Genomic DNA, 17125 nt, shown 5'->3' on the forward strand with positions numbered 1-17125 from the left:
AAACCTATGGGATGCAGCAAAAGCAGTCCTAAGAGGGAAGTTTACAGCAATTCAATCTCACCTCAATAAATAAGAAAAATCTCAAAGAAAAAATCTAACCCTACACCTAAAGCACCTAGAGAAAGAAGAACAAAGAAAAGCCAAAGTCAGTAGAAGAAAAGAAATCATAAAGATCAGAGGAGAAATAAATGAAATACAAATGAAGAAAACAATAGCAAAGATCAATAAAAATAAAAGCTGGTTCTTTGAGAGTAAAACAAAATTGATAAAACCTTAGACAGACTCATCAGGAAAAAAAGGGAGAGGACGCAAATCAGTAATATTAGAAAAAAGAAAGGAGAAAACACAACTGGCACTGCAGAAATACAAAGGATTATAAGAGACTACTACAAACAACTATATGCCAATAAAATGGACAGCCACAAAGAAATGGATAAATTCTTGGAAACATACAAATTTCCAATACTGAACAAGAAGAATTAGAAAATATAAACAGACCTATCACAAGTAATGAAATTCAAACTGTAATTAAATATCTTCCAACAATCAAAAGTCCAGAACCAGAAGGCTTCACAGGTGAATTCTATCAAACATTTGGAGAAGAGCTAACACCAATCCTTCTCAAACTCTTCCAAAAATTTGCAGAGGGAGGAACACTCATAAATTCATTCTATGAAGCCACTATCACCCTGATACCAAAACCAGAAAAAGATATCACAAAAAAGAAAATTATACACCAATATCACTGATGAACATAGATGCAAAAATCCTCAACAAACTACTAGCAAACAGAATCCAACAACATATTAAAAGGATAATATACCATGATCAAGTGGAGTTTATCCCAGAAATGAAAGGGTTCTTCAGTATATGCAAATCAACCAATGTGATACACCATATTAACAAATTAAGGAATAAAAACCATATGATAATCTCAATAGATGGAGAAAAAGCTTTTGACAAAATTCAACACCCATTTTTGATAAAAACTCTCCAGAAAATGGGCATAGAGGGAAACTACCTCCACATAATAAAGGCCATATATGAAAAGCCCACAGCCAACATCATACTCAATGGTAAAAAACTGAAAGCATTTCCACTAAGATCAGGAATAAGACAAGGATGTCCACTCTCACCACTCTTATTCAAAATAGTTTTGGAAGTCCTAGCCATAGCAATCAGAAAAGAAAAAGAAATAAAAGGAACATAAATTGGAAAAGAAGTAAAACTCTCACTGCTTGCAGATGACATGATAGCATACATAGAAAATCCTAAAGATGCCATCAGAAAATGACTAGATCTAACCAATGAATTTGTAAAGCAGCAGGATACAAGATTCATGCACATAAATCTCTTGTATTCCTATATACTAATGATGAAAAATCTGAAAGAGAAGTTAAGGAAACACTCCCATTTACCACTGCAACAAAAAGAATAAGATACCTAGGAAAAAACCTACCTAAGGAGACAAAAGACCTGTATGCAGAAAACTATAAGACACTGATGAAAGGAATCAAAGAAAATGCAAACAGATGGAGAGATATACCATGTTCTTGGATTGGAAGCATGAACAATGTGAAAATGACTATACTACCCAAAGCAATCTAGAGATTCAATGCAATCCCTAACAAATTGCCAATGGCATTTTTCAGAGAACTAGAACAAGACATTTTACAATCTGTATGGAAACACAGAAGACCCCGAATAGCCAAAGCCATCTTCAGAAAGAAAAACGGAGCTGAAGGAATCAGGCTCCCTGACTTCAGACTATACTACAAAGCTACAGTAATCAAGACAGTATGGTACTGGCACAAAAACAGAAATACAGATCAATGGAACAGGATAAAAAGCCCAGAGATAAACCCATGCACATATGGTCACCTTACCTTTGATAAAGGAGGCAAGAATATACAATGGAGAAAAGACAGTCTCTTTGATAAGTGGTGCTGGGAAAACTGGACAGCTACATGTAAAAGAATGAAATTAAAACACTTCCTAACACCATACACAAAAATAAACTCAAAGTGGATTAAAGACCTAAATGTAAGGCCAGACACTGTAAATGCTTAGAGGAAAACATAGGCAGAACACTCTATGACACAAATCAGAGCAAGATCCTTTTTGACCCACCTCCTAGAAAAATGGAAATAAAAACAAAAATAAACAAATGGGACCTAATGAAACTTAAAAGCTTTTGCACAGCAAAGGAAACCATAAATAAGACTAAAAGACAATCCTCAGAATGGGAGAAAATATTTGCAAATGAAGCAACTGACAAAGGATTAATCTCAAAAATATACAAGCAGCTCATGCAGCTCAATATCAAAAAAAGAAAAAATCCAATCCAAAAATGGATTGGGTCTTCTCCTAAGAAGACATACAGATTGCCAACAAACACATGAAAGAATGCTCAACATCACTAATCATTAGAGAAATGCAAATCAAAACCACATGAGGTATCACCTCACACCAGTCAGAATGGCCATCATCAAAAAATCTACAGACAATAAGTGCTTGAGAGGGTGTGGAGAAAAGGGAATCCTCTTGCACTGTTGGTGGGAATGTAAATTGATACAGCCACTATGAAGAACAGTATGGAGGTTCCTTAAAAAACTAAAAATAGAACTAACTATGACCCAGCAATCCCACTACTGGTCATATACCCTGAGAAAACTATAATTCAAAAAGATACATGTACCACAATGTTGTTACAGCACTATTTACAATAGCCAGGACATGGAAGCAACTTAAATGTCCATCGATAGATGAATGGATAAAGAAGATGTGACATATATATACAATGGACTATTACTCAGCCATAAAAAGAAACGAAATTGAGTTATTTGTAGTGAGGTAGATGGACTTAGAGTCTGTCATACAGTGTGAAGTAATTCAGAAAGAGAAAAACAAATACCGTATGCTAACGCACACATGTGAAATCTAAAAAAAAACGGTACTGAGAACCTAGGGGCAGGGCAGGAATAAAGATACAGCTGTAGAGAATGGACTTGGGGACACATGGGGGAAGGAGGAGCTGGGAAGAAGTGAGAGAGTATCATTGACACATATACACTACCTAATATAAAATTGATGGCTAGTGGAAGCTGCTGCATAGTATTGGGAGATGAGATCGACGCTTTGTGATGACCTAGAGGGGTGGGATACGGAGGGTGCAAGGGAGGCTCAAGATGCAGGGGATATGGGACATATGTATACATATGGCTGATTCACTTTGCTGTACAGCAGAAACAGAACGTTGTAAAGCAATTATACTCCAATAAAGATAATAAAAAAAAAAGAAGTCCATAATCTGAATCCAAAAATACATTAAAAGGATCATACACCATGATCAAGCAGGATTTATTCCAGGGATGCAAGGATTTTTCAATATCCACAAATCAATCCATATGATATGCCATATTAACAAATTTAAGAATAAAACCATATGATCATCTCAATAGATGCAGAAAAGGCTTTTGATAAATTTCAACATCCATTCATGATAAAAACTCTCCAGAAAGTGGGCATAGAGGGAACATATCTCAACATAATAAAGGTCATATATGACAAACCCACAGCTAACATCATACTCAACAGAGAAAAGCTGAAAGCATTTCCTGTAAGGTAAAGAAAAAGACAAGGATGCCCACTCTCACCACTTTTATTCAAGGTAGTTTTGTAAGTCCTAGCCACAGCAATCAGAGAAGCAAAAATATAAAAGGAATCCAAATTGGAAAGGAAGAAGTAAAACTGTCACTGCTTGCAGATAACATGATACTATACACAGAAAATCCTAAAGGCACTGCCAGAGAACCACTAGAACTCATCAATGAATTCAGTAAAGTTGCAGGACATAAAAATAATATACAGAAATCTGTTGCATTTCTATACACTAACAATGAACTACCAGAAGAGAAATTAAGGAAACAATCCCATTTACCATCACATCAAAAATAATAAAATACGTAGGAATAAACCTACCTAAGGAGGCAAAAGACCTGTACTTCGAAAAGTGTAAGACACTGATGAAAGAAACTGAAGATGACCCAAACAGATGGAAAATATACCATCTTCTTGGATTGGAAGAATCAATAATTATATTACTTCTTTGAAATGATAGCTAACTAGAGTTTTTTGTCTGTTTACTGTTTGGTTGTCTGATTTTTGCTCAAATCCGTATAGTTAAATTTTAACCTAGTTCCCAGACTATATGACTTTTACAATTTCTACTCTTTGGAGCTAATAGGAATTTTGTTTTTAGCCTACTGATGCATTTTGTAAGTCTTCCATAAATGTTCAAAAAAGAGGCTAGCCTTTGTAAGTAGAGTATATAGCATATATAATTTTACCTTATTGTTTTTATTACTCAAAATGTTTACATATCAAGTACATATCAAGTACTTTACATATCATTACTCATATTAATGAGTAATGTGCATTTGAATCACCTGAGGATCTTGTTAAAATGTAGATTCTGATTTAGTAGGTAGGGGGTGGGCCCTGAGATTCTTCATCTCTAACAAACTCCCTGGTGATGCCCATGCTGTTGATCCATGGACGTCACATTGATTAGCAAGAGTTAAAGCCATTGTTCATTTGTATTTTGTAACTTGTAGCGCAGGCATTCTCATGGATAGAGTGTTCCAACCTGTTTATGGTAGATTAGCACTTCCAAGTTCTTGTTAAGTGTTTGCTTCTATCATTTTCTCTGTAATTAAAACTTCTAAAATACTACATTATTTAACGCCAGGATATTTCTTGACAATGCAGCTTTCCTTTTATCAATACAAAGTGATCCTCTTTATCTGGTCTCACGCTTCTTTGACTTGAACTCTATATGATGTTTATGAAACCATCTTGATTTCTTTTTGTTTGAATTTGCCCAATATATGCCTAAAACACAATAGATGCTCAATAAGAATTAATCAAATGAATAAAGTCATCATCACCTATTCTTTCATTTTTAACCTTCATCATTTTGTTTTGCAAGGTTTTGTTTTTGTTTTTGTTTTTTTTTTCCTTACCCACTCTATGGTTTCTTGATGAGTATCTCAAATTTGTTCTCTAGTTTGTTGATTTGATATCAGGAACGTTGATTCTACTCTTTACTGCTTCCATTTTGAGGGGATTTTAAAACTTGTACCTATAGCTTATTGTATAAGTTTCCCAGTCACTCAGATACCACTTGGACTCCAGTCTTCACCTTAGCCTTGTTCTGTAGCTAAAGCTAATTTATGTGCTCAGCTCTTAGTTCCTTTTACATTGACTGGCAATGCAACTGCCATGCAGAGTGCAGTTCTTAACTGAACAATATTATACATGGGACTAGACCTCCATGTGAAATATTCCCACATTCTATCCACATCTGCAACACTTGTCCTTAGGTCACTAAGCATCTAAGGATGCCATGTGCTTTCTTCAGACCCCTTTCATGTAATACATAGCATTCGTGGAAGAGCCTAGGTGGAAAAAGGGAGGCAGTAATATTGTAGGATGTGGCTAGGAGAGTAGAATAATTCTAATGGGCAAAGACAATACTTCATACTTCAGGAATGGCCAAATTGCCCAATGGTCTGTACAGCCCTTCACCTTGGAAAAAGCACAGAGAAGAGAGATAAAACAAAATACTTTTCTATTTCCTCTGTTAAGTTGCAAGCTGGTTCAAAGGCTGAAGTATGTGGTGTGCCTCAAAATATATGCTTCTCAATACAAATGGGAAATCTATTCTTACTGTGGCCTTCTGAATTTCTACTGTGGGTGTCTTTTTTTTTTTTTTCTGTCATCATTGTTGGTTTGGTTGTGTGGAGGTGTAGCAGGCATGGCTACTTTCCTATCATGTTAACCCTATAACCAAACCCTGGGATGCAATAACCTAGAAAACTAAGAAACTTGTGGTCAGGCCCCCATATTAGTGAGGTATATTAGAAAATGCATGGAGTTCCCATTCCAGATATTTCACCAACTCTATGTGACCGAATAAATTGCATAATCTCATATAGGACCTTTAGTTTTATCATGTGAAAAATAATTTAAACTAAATGATCCCACCCAACCATAGAATGTTTGTGACAACAGCTCAAAGTGAAATCGGAGTTTTCTTTTTCCTACAAAGTTTTAGAGTCAGAAAAGCCTTACAGAGCAGAGGTTCTCAAATATTCAAGAAGCAGAGGACTTAAAGTTCACAATATTCTTTATGGAATATTATATAATGTTGACATTAAATTTCGAGTCACTAATTATGCAAGTCTGAGATTAGAGAATAAATAAACATGTGGAAGCAGGTGCAAAAGTTTAAGTTTATGGTAGAAAGAGAAAACACTATAATCTTTTGCTTAATTCTACTTCCTAATATTGTTTTCATGTTCCATACAATAAGCTTACACACATATTCTTTTCAAGTATCTATTACTTTTAGAAGTTTTACAAACTCACCTTATGATTAACTTTTACTGAGCTTATTTTTTCAGACTCTTGAGTATATTATTTTATATGAGGTGCTATTAAACTTAGTTAGTTAAATAACGACCCAATCATGTGAAAACATGAGTAGGAAGGAATCAGTCAAGTCTGACTCAAGGGCTCAGGCACTTTGCTTAATCCTGTACTTCTTTCCTGTCTATTTTTTAAATTGGATTTTTAACTAAAAGTCTTCCCACAAAGTAAACTCCACTTCTAACTGGAAACACTTAAGGAAGAAATAATAACAATTTTACTCAAATAACTTTAGAAAATAGAGGAAGAGGGGACTCATTTTACCAAGTCAGTATTACCTTGACATCTAATCCAGACAAACATTTTTCAAGAAAACTACAGATTTCATGAACATAGACACAAAAATCCTTAACAAAATATTAGCAGATCAATAATATATAAAAATGATAATATCATGATCAAGTGGGATTTATCCCAGGAATTAAAAGTTGGTTTAATATACATATATTAATGTAATTCACCACAGAGTAAGTGTAATTCATAACAGGGTAAGGGAGAAAAGTCATATGATTAACCCAACAGATGCAAGAAAAACCTTTGACAAAATCCAACATCCATGCATGATAAGAAAAATCTCTTGGCAGTCTATGAAAAATCTAAAGCTAGCAGCATACTTAATTTAAGACCCTATGCCGGGACTTCCCTGGTGGTCCAGTAGTAAAGAATCTGCCTTCCAATGCAGGGGACGCAGGTTCAATCCCTGGTTGGGGAACTAAGATCCCACGTGCCACGTGGCAACTAAGCCCGCGCACCACAACTATGGAGCTTGCACGCCTCAGTGAGAGAGCCTGCGTGCCACAACAAAAGATCCTATGTGCCCTGGAGCTCATGCACCACAACTAGAGAGAGAAAATCCACACTCCACAACTAGAGAGAAGCCCGTGCGCCACAATGAAGAGACTGCACCACAATGGAAGAGCCCACAGACCTCAACGAAGACCCCTGCAACCAAGACCCGATGCAGCCAAAAAAATAAAGAAAATAAATAAATAAAAATTAATTTAAAAATAGAGAATATCAATAAAGAAATAGAAAGTTAAAAGAGACTGTATACCTATGTTTGGGACCAAGGCAAGGAATTCTATTCTCACCATTTCAACATTGCACTGGAGGTCCAAACAAGTTCCTTAAGGCCAGAAAAACAAATAAAAGGCCTTAATATCAGAAAGGAAGAAGTAAAACTGCTTTTATTAGGAAACCCTCCTACACTGTTAGTGGCAATGTAAACTGGTACAGCTACTATGGAGAACAGTATGGAGGTTCCTTAAATAACTAAAGATAGAAGTACAATATGACCCAGCAATTTTACTCCCAGCCATATACCCAGAGAAAACCATAATTCAAAAAGATACATGCGGGCTTCCCTGGTGGCACAGTGGTTGAGAGTCCGCCTGCCGATGCAGGGGACACGGGTTCGTGCCCTGGTCCAGGAAGATCCCACATGCCACAAACCGGCTGGGCCTGTGAGCCATAGCTGCTAAGCCTGCGCATCCAGAGCCTGTGCTCCGCAATGGGAGAGGCCACAACAGTGAGAGGCCCGCGTACCGCAAAAAAAAAAAAAAAAAAAAAGATACATGCACCCCAATGTTTGTTGCAGCACTAGTTACAACAGCCAGATCATGGAAGCAACCTAAATGTCCATCAACAGAGGAATGGATAAAGGAGATGTGGTACATATATACAATGGAATATTAGCCATAAAAAAGAACAAAATAATGCCATTTGTAGCAACCTAGAGATTGTCATACTGAGTGAAGTGAGACACAGAAAGACAAATGTTATATGATATCACTGATATGTGGAATCTAAAAAAAGGGTACAAATGAACTTATTTACAAAACAGAAGTAGAGTAATGGATGTAGAAAACAAACTGATGGTTACCAGAGGATAAGCAGGGGGAGGGATAAATTGGGAGATTGGGACTGACATATACAAACTACTATATATAAAATAGATAACTAATAAGAACCTGCTGTATAGCACAGGGAACTCTACTCAATACTCTGCAATGGCCTATATGGGAAAAGAATCTAAAAAAAAATTAAAGAGAGTGGATATATGTATAACAAATTCACTTTGCTGTACACCTCAAACTAACACAACATTGTAAATCAATTGTACTCCAATAAAATTTTTTTTAAATGATGTAGAAAAAAGCTGCTTTTATTAACAGATGTCATGATTGTATACATCCTAAGGAATGCAACAAAAGTTTCTGGAATTAGGAAGTGAATTTAGCAAGGTTAGGGAATACTATATCAATATATAGAAATCAATTATATTTTAATATAGTAACAATGAAATATTGGAAAATAGTTTTCATTTACATATCGTTCAATATATGAAATACTTAGGGATAAAATGAACAAAATATGTACAAGAATTATACCCTGAAATCTACTTAACTTTTTGTCACTTATTATAGATGGTGATAAAAGAATAGATATACCATGTTTATGGATTAGATGACTCAAGATTATTACGATATCATTTGACCCCAAATTCATTGATAGAGTTAATATAATTCCAATCACTCTCTCAGTGGGCTTGTTTTGTAGAATATGACACTCTGGTTCTAAAACTTATATGAAAGTTCAAAGGACCTAGAATCTCCAAAACAGTTTTGAAAAATAAGGACTCAGTTGGAAGACTCAGGAATTACTGTAATGCTAGAGTAATCAAAATAGTGCAATATTAGCACAAAGATAAACAAATAGCAATAGAACATATTAGAGATTACAGAATCTAGAAATAATAGACCCACATTTGTGTGTGTGTTTAAGCAAAAGTGCCAAAGTAATGTGATGGATAAAAGGAGAGATTTTCAAGAAATGGGGCTGGAACAAGTAGCTATCCTTAGGAAAACAAATGAACCCCAACACTTACCTCCCACCATACACAAAAATTCACTTAACTTGGATCATAGACATAAATGTTTAAGCTAAAACTATATAATTTCTAGAAGAGTACACAGGAAAAATCTTCGCATATTGGCTTAACGCAAATATTTCTTAGAACATAAAAGTACTACTTCTAAAAGAGCAAATTGAAAAATAAGACTTTATCGAAATTAAAAATTTATGCTCCTCTAAATATCACCATTAAGGAAATGAAAATGCAAGCCAAAGAATGGAATAAAATATTCTCAACACATACCTGGCAAAGCACTTGTACCCAGAATGTATACAGAACTCTTGCCACCAAACAGGATGAAGACAGCCCACTAAAAATAAGTAAAAGATTTAAACAGTTAACAAAAGAAATTATACAGATCACCAATAGAGCAAAATGCTCAAAAAATTAGTCTTGAAGTAAGTGAACATTTAGACCACACTGAAATAACACTGCACTCACTAGATTGGCTGAAAGAAAATTTTTTTAACGTCTTTATTGGAGTATAATTGCTTTACAATGGTGTGTTAGTTTCTACTTTATAACAAAGTGAGTCAGCTATACGTATACATATATCCCCATATCCCCTCCCTCTTGCGTCTCCCTCCCACCCTCCCTATCCCACCCCTCTAGGTGGTCACAAAGCACCAAGCTGATCTCCCTGTGCTATGCGGCTGCTTCCCACTAGCTATTTTACATTTGGTGGTGTATATAAGTCCATGCCACTCTCTTACTTCATCCCAGCTTACCCTTCCCCCTCCCCGTGTCCTCAAGTCCATTCTCCACATCTGCATCTTTATTCCTGTCCTGCCCCTAGGTTCTTCAGAACCTTTTTTTTTTTTAGATTCCATATATATGTGTTAGCATATGGTATTTATTTTTCTCTTTCTGACTTACTTCACTCTGTATAACAGACTCTAGGTTCATCCACTTCACTACAAATAACTCAATTTCGTTTCTTTTTATGGCTGAGTAATATTCTATTGTATATATGTGCCACATTTTCTTTATCCATTCATCTGTCGGTGGACACTTTGGTTGCTTTCATGTCCTGGCGATTGTGAATAGAGCTGCAATGAACATTGTGGTACGTGACTCTTTGAATTATGGTTTTCTCAGGGTATACGCCCAGTAGTGGGATTGCTGAGTCGTATGGTAGTTCTGTTTTTAGTTTTTTAAGGAACCACCATACTGTTCTCCAGAGTGGCTGTATCAATTTACATTCCCACCAACAGTGCAAGAGGGTTCCCTTTTCTCCACACCCTCTCCAGCATTTATTGTTTGTAGATTTTTTGATGATGGCCATTCTGACCGGTGTGAGGTGATACCTCATTGTAGTTTTGATTTGCATTTCTCTAATGATTAATGATGTTGAGCATTCTTTCATGTGTTTGTGGCAATCTGTATATCTTCTCTGGAGAAATGTCTATTTAGGTCTTCTGCCCATTTTTGGATTGGGTTGTTTGTTTTTTGGATATTGAGCTACATGGGCTGCCTGTATATTTTGGAGATTAATCCTTTGTCAGTTGCTTCATTTGCAAATATTTTTTCCAATTCTGAGGGTTGTCTTTTCGTCTTGTTTATGGTTTCCTTTGCTGTGCAAAAGCTTTGAAGTTTCATTAGGTCCCATTTGTTTATTTTTGTTTTTATTTCCATTTCTCTAGGAGGTGGGTCAAAAAGGATCTTGCTGTGATTTATGTCATGGAGTGTTCTGCCTATGTTTCCTCTAAGAGTTTCATAGTGTCTGGCCTTACTACTTAAAAGACTGTCAACAGCGAGTGTTGGTGAGGATGTGGAACAACTGGAATTCACATACACTCTTAGTGGGAATGTAAAATGGTACAACTACTTGGGAAAATAGTGTGGCTATTTTTTATAAAGTTCAACATCCACCCACAATATGACACAGCCGTTCCACTCCTAGATATTTATCCAAAAGAAAGAAAACATATGCCCGCAAAAAGACTTGTCCACAAGTGTTTTTAGTGGCTATTTTCACACTAGCCAAAATTGCACCTGAAATGTCCATCCCCTGGTGGATGGATAAACAAATATGGTAAATCCATACAATGAGCTACTATCTCACAATAAAAAGGAACAGACTACTGATATACACATGTTTACATCTCAAAGACATGATGCTGAATAAAGAAGCTAAATACGTGAGACTTTATCCTGGCTTGATTTTATTTATATGATATTTTAGAACAAGCTAAGCAGTCTATACTAACATAGGGCAGATCAGTGGTTGCCTGGGCCTGGGTGTGTGTAGGTGGACTGACTGCAAAGGGGCATGAGGGAACTTTTAAGAAAATGGAAATTTTCCATATTCTGTTTGTGGTGGTAGATTTAGAGTAGATTTAGAGGTATATTAATTGGGCAAGACTCACCAATGTGTACACTTCATGTTAAAATAAATAAATAAAAATTGCTCAAAAAGCCCAGAACCCCTCAGACTTGGAAATAATCAGTGGCTTGAGTATTGTGTGCCTTGGAATATCCCTATAAGAGAGGAAGTGTCTGTGTGTCACAGAAATAGGTCATGACTCCTCCAAACATTTCCTGCTCTTTATTTTTATTTGCCCTTTGGTGGGAGGGGTGCTTTTGAATTCTCTTTTAGAGACAGAGGAATATACTGCACTCCAGCTTTCTTTTAGCTTCTACTTTCCCAAGGCCTGAGTTTAGACTCTGGAGAAATACTTATTCCTTAAGTTATTTTGTGGCATCCTTTGTTTCCCCTCTCTGCAACTCAGATCCCAGACACGGCATCCGAGGAGGATTTTTATTTTTGACATTAGAATAAGCAAATATTAATTCTGTTTTGAGACTGCAGCGATCTACCTTAAGGCAGCTGGATACCACCAAGTTGACTGCAATTCATTGATTTCCGGGTAAGCAGTAGACCAAAAACATAATGCTTACATAAGAAAAATCTTGCTTTTCTTCTGGTTTGTTTTCAAAAGAAAATTTCATAATATTTGTCGACAAATATTAACACATTAAATAGCTTATCTGGATAATACTTCGCACAGCTGTGCGAACCAGAATTTTTTTTAAGTTCCACTTAGTATGCAGCTTAGGCTAATAAATAAGTTCTGGTGTTGTGTGATGTCTGTGACAGTAGCACACAGAATGTCTTCTGGATTGTAAGTCAAAAAAAAAAACAAGTCCGCATATAAGACCATTAATCTCATTGAATTAATCTCAAATTCAAACACCAATTTGATAAAGCTACAATGTGACTATTGTACTTTTCATGCATTCTCATTTCAATAATTTTATCTATTCCCATGCAATGGCCCATTTCCAGGTTATTGCAAGTTTTATACAAATAAAAATGGACATACTTCAATACAATCACCATTTTCAAATCTTTCAGTGAACACTTAACTGAGGTTTTGTAATAATCAGTTCCTAAAAAAATTAAATATTTAAATATTATGTAGTTATTGAATATAGACTTTGACTCATTCTAATATAGCTTCTGAGAGTAGTTTTCTTACGAATCTAATTTTTTTAAAGTTACATTAGCCTTTGCTCTTTCTAATCCTAGCTAGTATGACTCATAAAGTAGTAAAAATTAGTTAAGTGTTATATTACTCTTTTCATTGTTGCAATATTGCTGAAATAGGTCACCACCACAGGAGCTATTGGTTAAATAATTAACATGAACTTCTAACTCTTGAAACTTTGAAAGTTTTCTTTATTCCAAGGAAGCCTTTTGCAACTGACTAAATCTAAGTTATATCCAGGCATAAGTAGGGTGATCACAACTAGAACACTCTTGAAAGTGAAAAGTGAGCTATCAATAATTAACACTGGGACAACAGTAACTGTCTCTGGCAAACCGAGATCTTATATTATCTAGCTATAACTGTTGAAGCAGTAGCACAAGTCTTAAGTGGACCACGAACTTAACAATCATCATATAAATATCATTGATAATTTCTCAGGGTACTAGCTAGCACAGTAAGCAAAAAATCAGGGCCCCTATTTCCATGAATATAAGGTCTGCAAATTCAAAGGGTGACAATTAGGGGGAGATTAATAGAAGTTCTTGATCTTAGAAATCCAATTTGTCACTGCGGGGAGCCAGGAAGGCACTCTGAGCTGGTACACTACTGCATGACATTACTAAGGCTCTGTTCCAATCTCCTGCTTCCCCCAACTGGAACTAAAGATGAAGTGCCAGCCCCAGGTTTATAAATGCCCCCAACCCCTAGGAAGACTGTGCCATGCTCTGCAAACCCTCATGCTGCCACCTGTGCCTGCATTTTAAGAGGGAGTTTGGAGCTGGAGGGAGCGAAAACATAAAGAGATAGGAAAAAGGAGAAAGGGGCAGGGGGAGAGAAAATTAGAGTACCAGATGAAGATATTCAATATATGAGCAGTAGGAGTTCCAGCACGAAAGAACAGACAAAGCGGAGTGAAAGGGGCAGGAACGGAAGAGCATTAATAAAACTAAGTAAATTTTCTAGAACTGAAGGAAGTTAATCTTCGTATCTTTTAGAAGCCACTGAATGCCAGTAAAATGGATAGAAATACACCCACACCCAGAACAGATCACTGGAAAATTTCAGACTACTAGGAATTAACAAAACATCCTACAAGCTTCTGAAGACAATATGAAAAAGGAAGAGGAAGGAAAGGAGCAGAGAAGGAGGAGAGGCTACAGTGATGCAGCCACAAGCCAAGGAATGCGGCAGCCATCAGAGGGTGGACAAGTCACAGAACAGATTCTCTCCTAGAGTCTCCGCGAGAGCGCAGCCAAGCCTTCGCCTTGATTTCAGCCCAGTGACACAGACTTTCGGCCTCCAGACTGGGAGAAAAATAAACCTGTTATTTTAAGCCATCCAGTTTGTGGTGCAGTCGTCCCCCTTTATCTGCAGTTTCAGTTACCAACAGTCGACTGTGGTCCAAAAATATTACATGAAAAAAATCCAGAAATAAACAATTCATAAGTTTTAAATTGAGCGCCTTTCTAAGTAGCATGATGAAATATCATGCAATGCCCCTCTATCCTGCCCAGTGTGTGAATCATCCGTTTGTCCAGCATATCCATACTGTATAGGCTACACACCTGTTAGTACAGGGAGAAAGAGTATATATAGGGGGGCTTCCCTGGTGGCGCAGTGGTTGAGAGTCCGCCTGCCGATGCAGGGGACACGGGTTCGTGCCCTGGTCCGCAAAGATCCCACATGCCGCGGAGCGGCTGGGCCCGTGAGCCGTGGCCGCTGAGCCTGCGCGTCCGGAGCCTGTGCTCCACAACGGGAGAGGCCACAACAGTGAGAGGCCCGCGTACCGCAAAAAAAAAAAAAAAAAAAAAAGTATATATAGGGTTTAGTACCATATATATTGTTTCTGGCAGTATATATCCAAGGTTTCAGGCATCTATCTACTAGAGGTCTTTGAACGTATCCCCCTCAGCTAAAGGGGAACTACTGTAATTTGTTACAGCAGCCAAAAGAAAGCAACACAACAGACTGCCCCAGATGCAGAGTGCACCCAGGCCATTCTGGAGCAAGTCAAAGACTATGGGAGAGGCTTCCCATCAAGACAAAATTGATGGGATACTTGATACATCTGCATGCCTTGAATGGAGAATTAGACAACTGGCTATGCTTTGGGCGTTGAATTACTTGTTAAGTATAAAGACAAAACCAAAGTAGTTTTTTTAAAGCCAGTATTTAATCCTAGGGAAAAATGAAATTGTTCAGGTAGAAAGAAAGAAAAAAAAAGCAGTGCAAACTGCATGGCTCATCTGTAAGTAGCATTTACATTGTCATAATAATATAAATTACTCTAATATCTATTACTCATTTGGGAAACAGGGGAGAACTAGAGTCTTTTTGTGGTAATGACTGCCCCAAATTCTCATCCTTCAAAGTGAGAACAACAAAATGCCCAAAGAAAAACCAAGTTAGGAATGTATGCATGCTACTTAGAGATGCAGAGATAAAACACATGGTAAGTTTCAAAAGCTGAAAGCAGTGTCTTCTAGGGAGGAGTAATTGTAGGAAGAAGTGGGAAAGCAAATACTGCCGTTAGACTTCGTAGGAAAAAAAATTTGCGTGTGTATATTCACGTATCACTTTGGTAAAATGAAAATAAAAAACTGGAAAAATGATGAAGACATTAAGAGTTGGTTACATTCTAGGATTAATAAAATACAAAGTGAATGACCATTTTCAAACCAATTTCATAGCACTGTACAAAGAGGTATATGTAGCTGAGTCATTTTCAGTGACTGTATCAGATAAAGATTCAAAAGGTACTATATTGCAAACACCTTGGAATGTTCTGGAAAACTTCTGCTTGAAGGCACATGGAGGGTGTGCAAAACACTGCAGATCAGACCCATATAAACCTGTCATGGGAAAGAGGAACTGGGCCCTGTTAGTCATCTCTAGTGGCTTCTCCTTAGTTGACGATTCTGGATCTTTGCCCTTCTTCTCACATCCCTTAAACATACTCATCCCAGTGCTTTCTATTTCAGCAAATGATGACCATTAAAGAGACATCAACTCAGTCTGCGCTAACACTTGTTTATTTGAGGGTCTGCTTCTGGAACCACTCCTGCTGCCAAGAGCTGTATCAATATGCCCCGTTAGGAAAGCAGACAACTCTGTATTTCAAATAAAGAGGAATTTAATACAGAAAAACTGGTTATAGAATTGTTAGAAAGATCACAAAGGGCATATTGAAGTCACCAAGAACATTAAAAGCATTAAGCTCCGAAAGGGCTGGGAGAATGAAAAGAAAGCAGTGGGGTTGCCAGAACAGAAACCTGAGCAAAAGGGCCCCACGGGGTTGTGGCTCAGACCACACGAGGAGAGGGTACAGCCTAGTGGTTGCTCAGAAGGCAAAGCTCACACTCACCCTGCCAAGAGAGCTGGGCCCAGCTGCTGCTGCCGCCTCTGAGGGGTGAAGCAAGACTGGTGCCCCAAGCACCTAAAGCAGCTGGCAGATGGAGCCAACCGTGTGACACGGTGTGACACTAACGGGAACTGGAAAGAAAGTCCCCTCTCCCTTCTCCTATGTTCAAATCTCTCCGTGACAAAAACTTTAGGGAAACTACATGTCAAGAGACTCTGGGAAGTTTAGTTTGGAGAGTCACAGCTCCAGCATCACAGAGTAGACTACAAAAGGGTAAAATGATCGTTACAATAGATCAATATTAACAGCAAAGCATTTATACCTACTTAATGCCAAACTACACTCATCCTGACTTCCCTCTAGGGAAGGACGGGGCATCTCTCTGTTCACATTGCCCATCTGCTCTTTCACGCTGTCTGCTTTATCCATGAGAGCTCCTAGCATCTTAATCATAGTTATTTTAAATTCCCAGTCCAATAATTCCAACATTCCTGCCATATTTGAGTCTGGTTCCTAGAGTCTGGTTCCTCTGTCTCTTTTAGTACGCCTTGTCATTTTTTCTTGATATCTGGACATGTTGTGCTGGGTAAAAGGAACTGATGAAAATATGATTTAGTAATGCGGTGGTAAGGTGTGGGAAGAGGGGAAGGATTCTGTGGCCCTATGAGTCTTTCAGTGAGCCTGTGACCCTGCGCTGTGAACTTCATCAGGGCTTCTCTGTCCCCCCCCCCCCCACCCCCCTTAGGTGAGACAGGATGGCTAGAGCTGGCTGGAGTTGGGTATTTCCCTTCCCCCAGGTAACTTAGGCTCTGAGAAAAACCCCAGAAGGTTAGGCTTTGGTTAAATAGCTGCTCCTGAGGGAAG

The 17125-nt window shown here is 37.5% G+C and overlaps 1 protein-coding gene across 1 annotated transcript in view; it reads right to left on the minus strand.

Annotated features, from left to right (window-relative positions):
* LOC309961160 (uncharacterized protein C4orf17 homolog) overlaps nt 1–16759 on the minus strand; it is a gene marked incomplete at its 5' end in the record, with an annotated part of 53620 nt that extends 36861 nt beyond the window's left edge. Inside the window, 3 exons of the mRNA XM_082838173.1 lie at nt 9650–9716; nt 16265–16302; nt 16588–16759. Coding sequence (XP_082694299.1) covers nt 9650–9716; nt 16265–16302; nt 16588–16759 — 277 coding nt within the window. The remainder of the gene's footprint in view (nt 1–9649; nt 9717–16264; nt 16303–16587) is intronic.
* Between the last annotated feature and the right edge of the window lie 366 nt (nt 16760–17125).

This window comes from Leucopleurus acutus (genome assembly GCF_964270905.1).
Source record: "Leucopleurus acutus genome assembly, chromosome: 4".
Taxonomy (NCBI): Eukaryota; Metazoa; Chordata; class Mammalia; order Artiodactyla; family Delphinidae; genus Leucopleurus; species Leucopleurus acutus.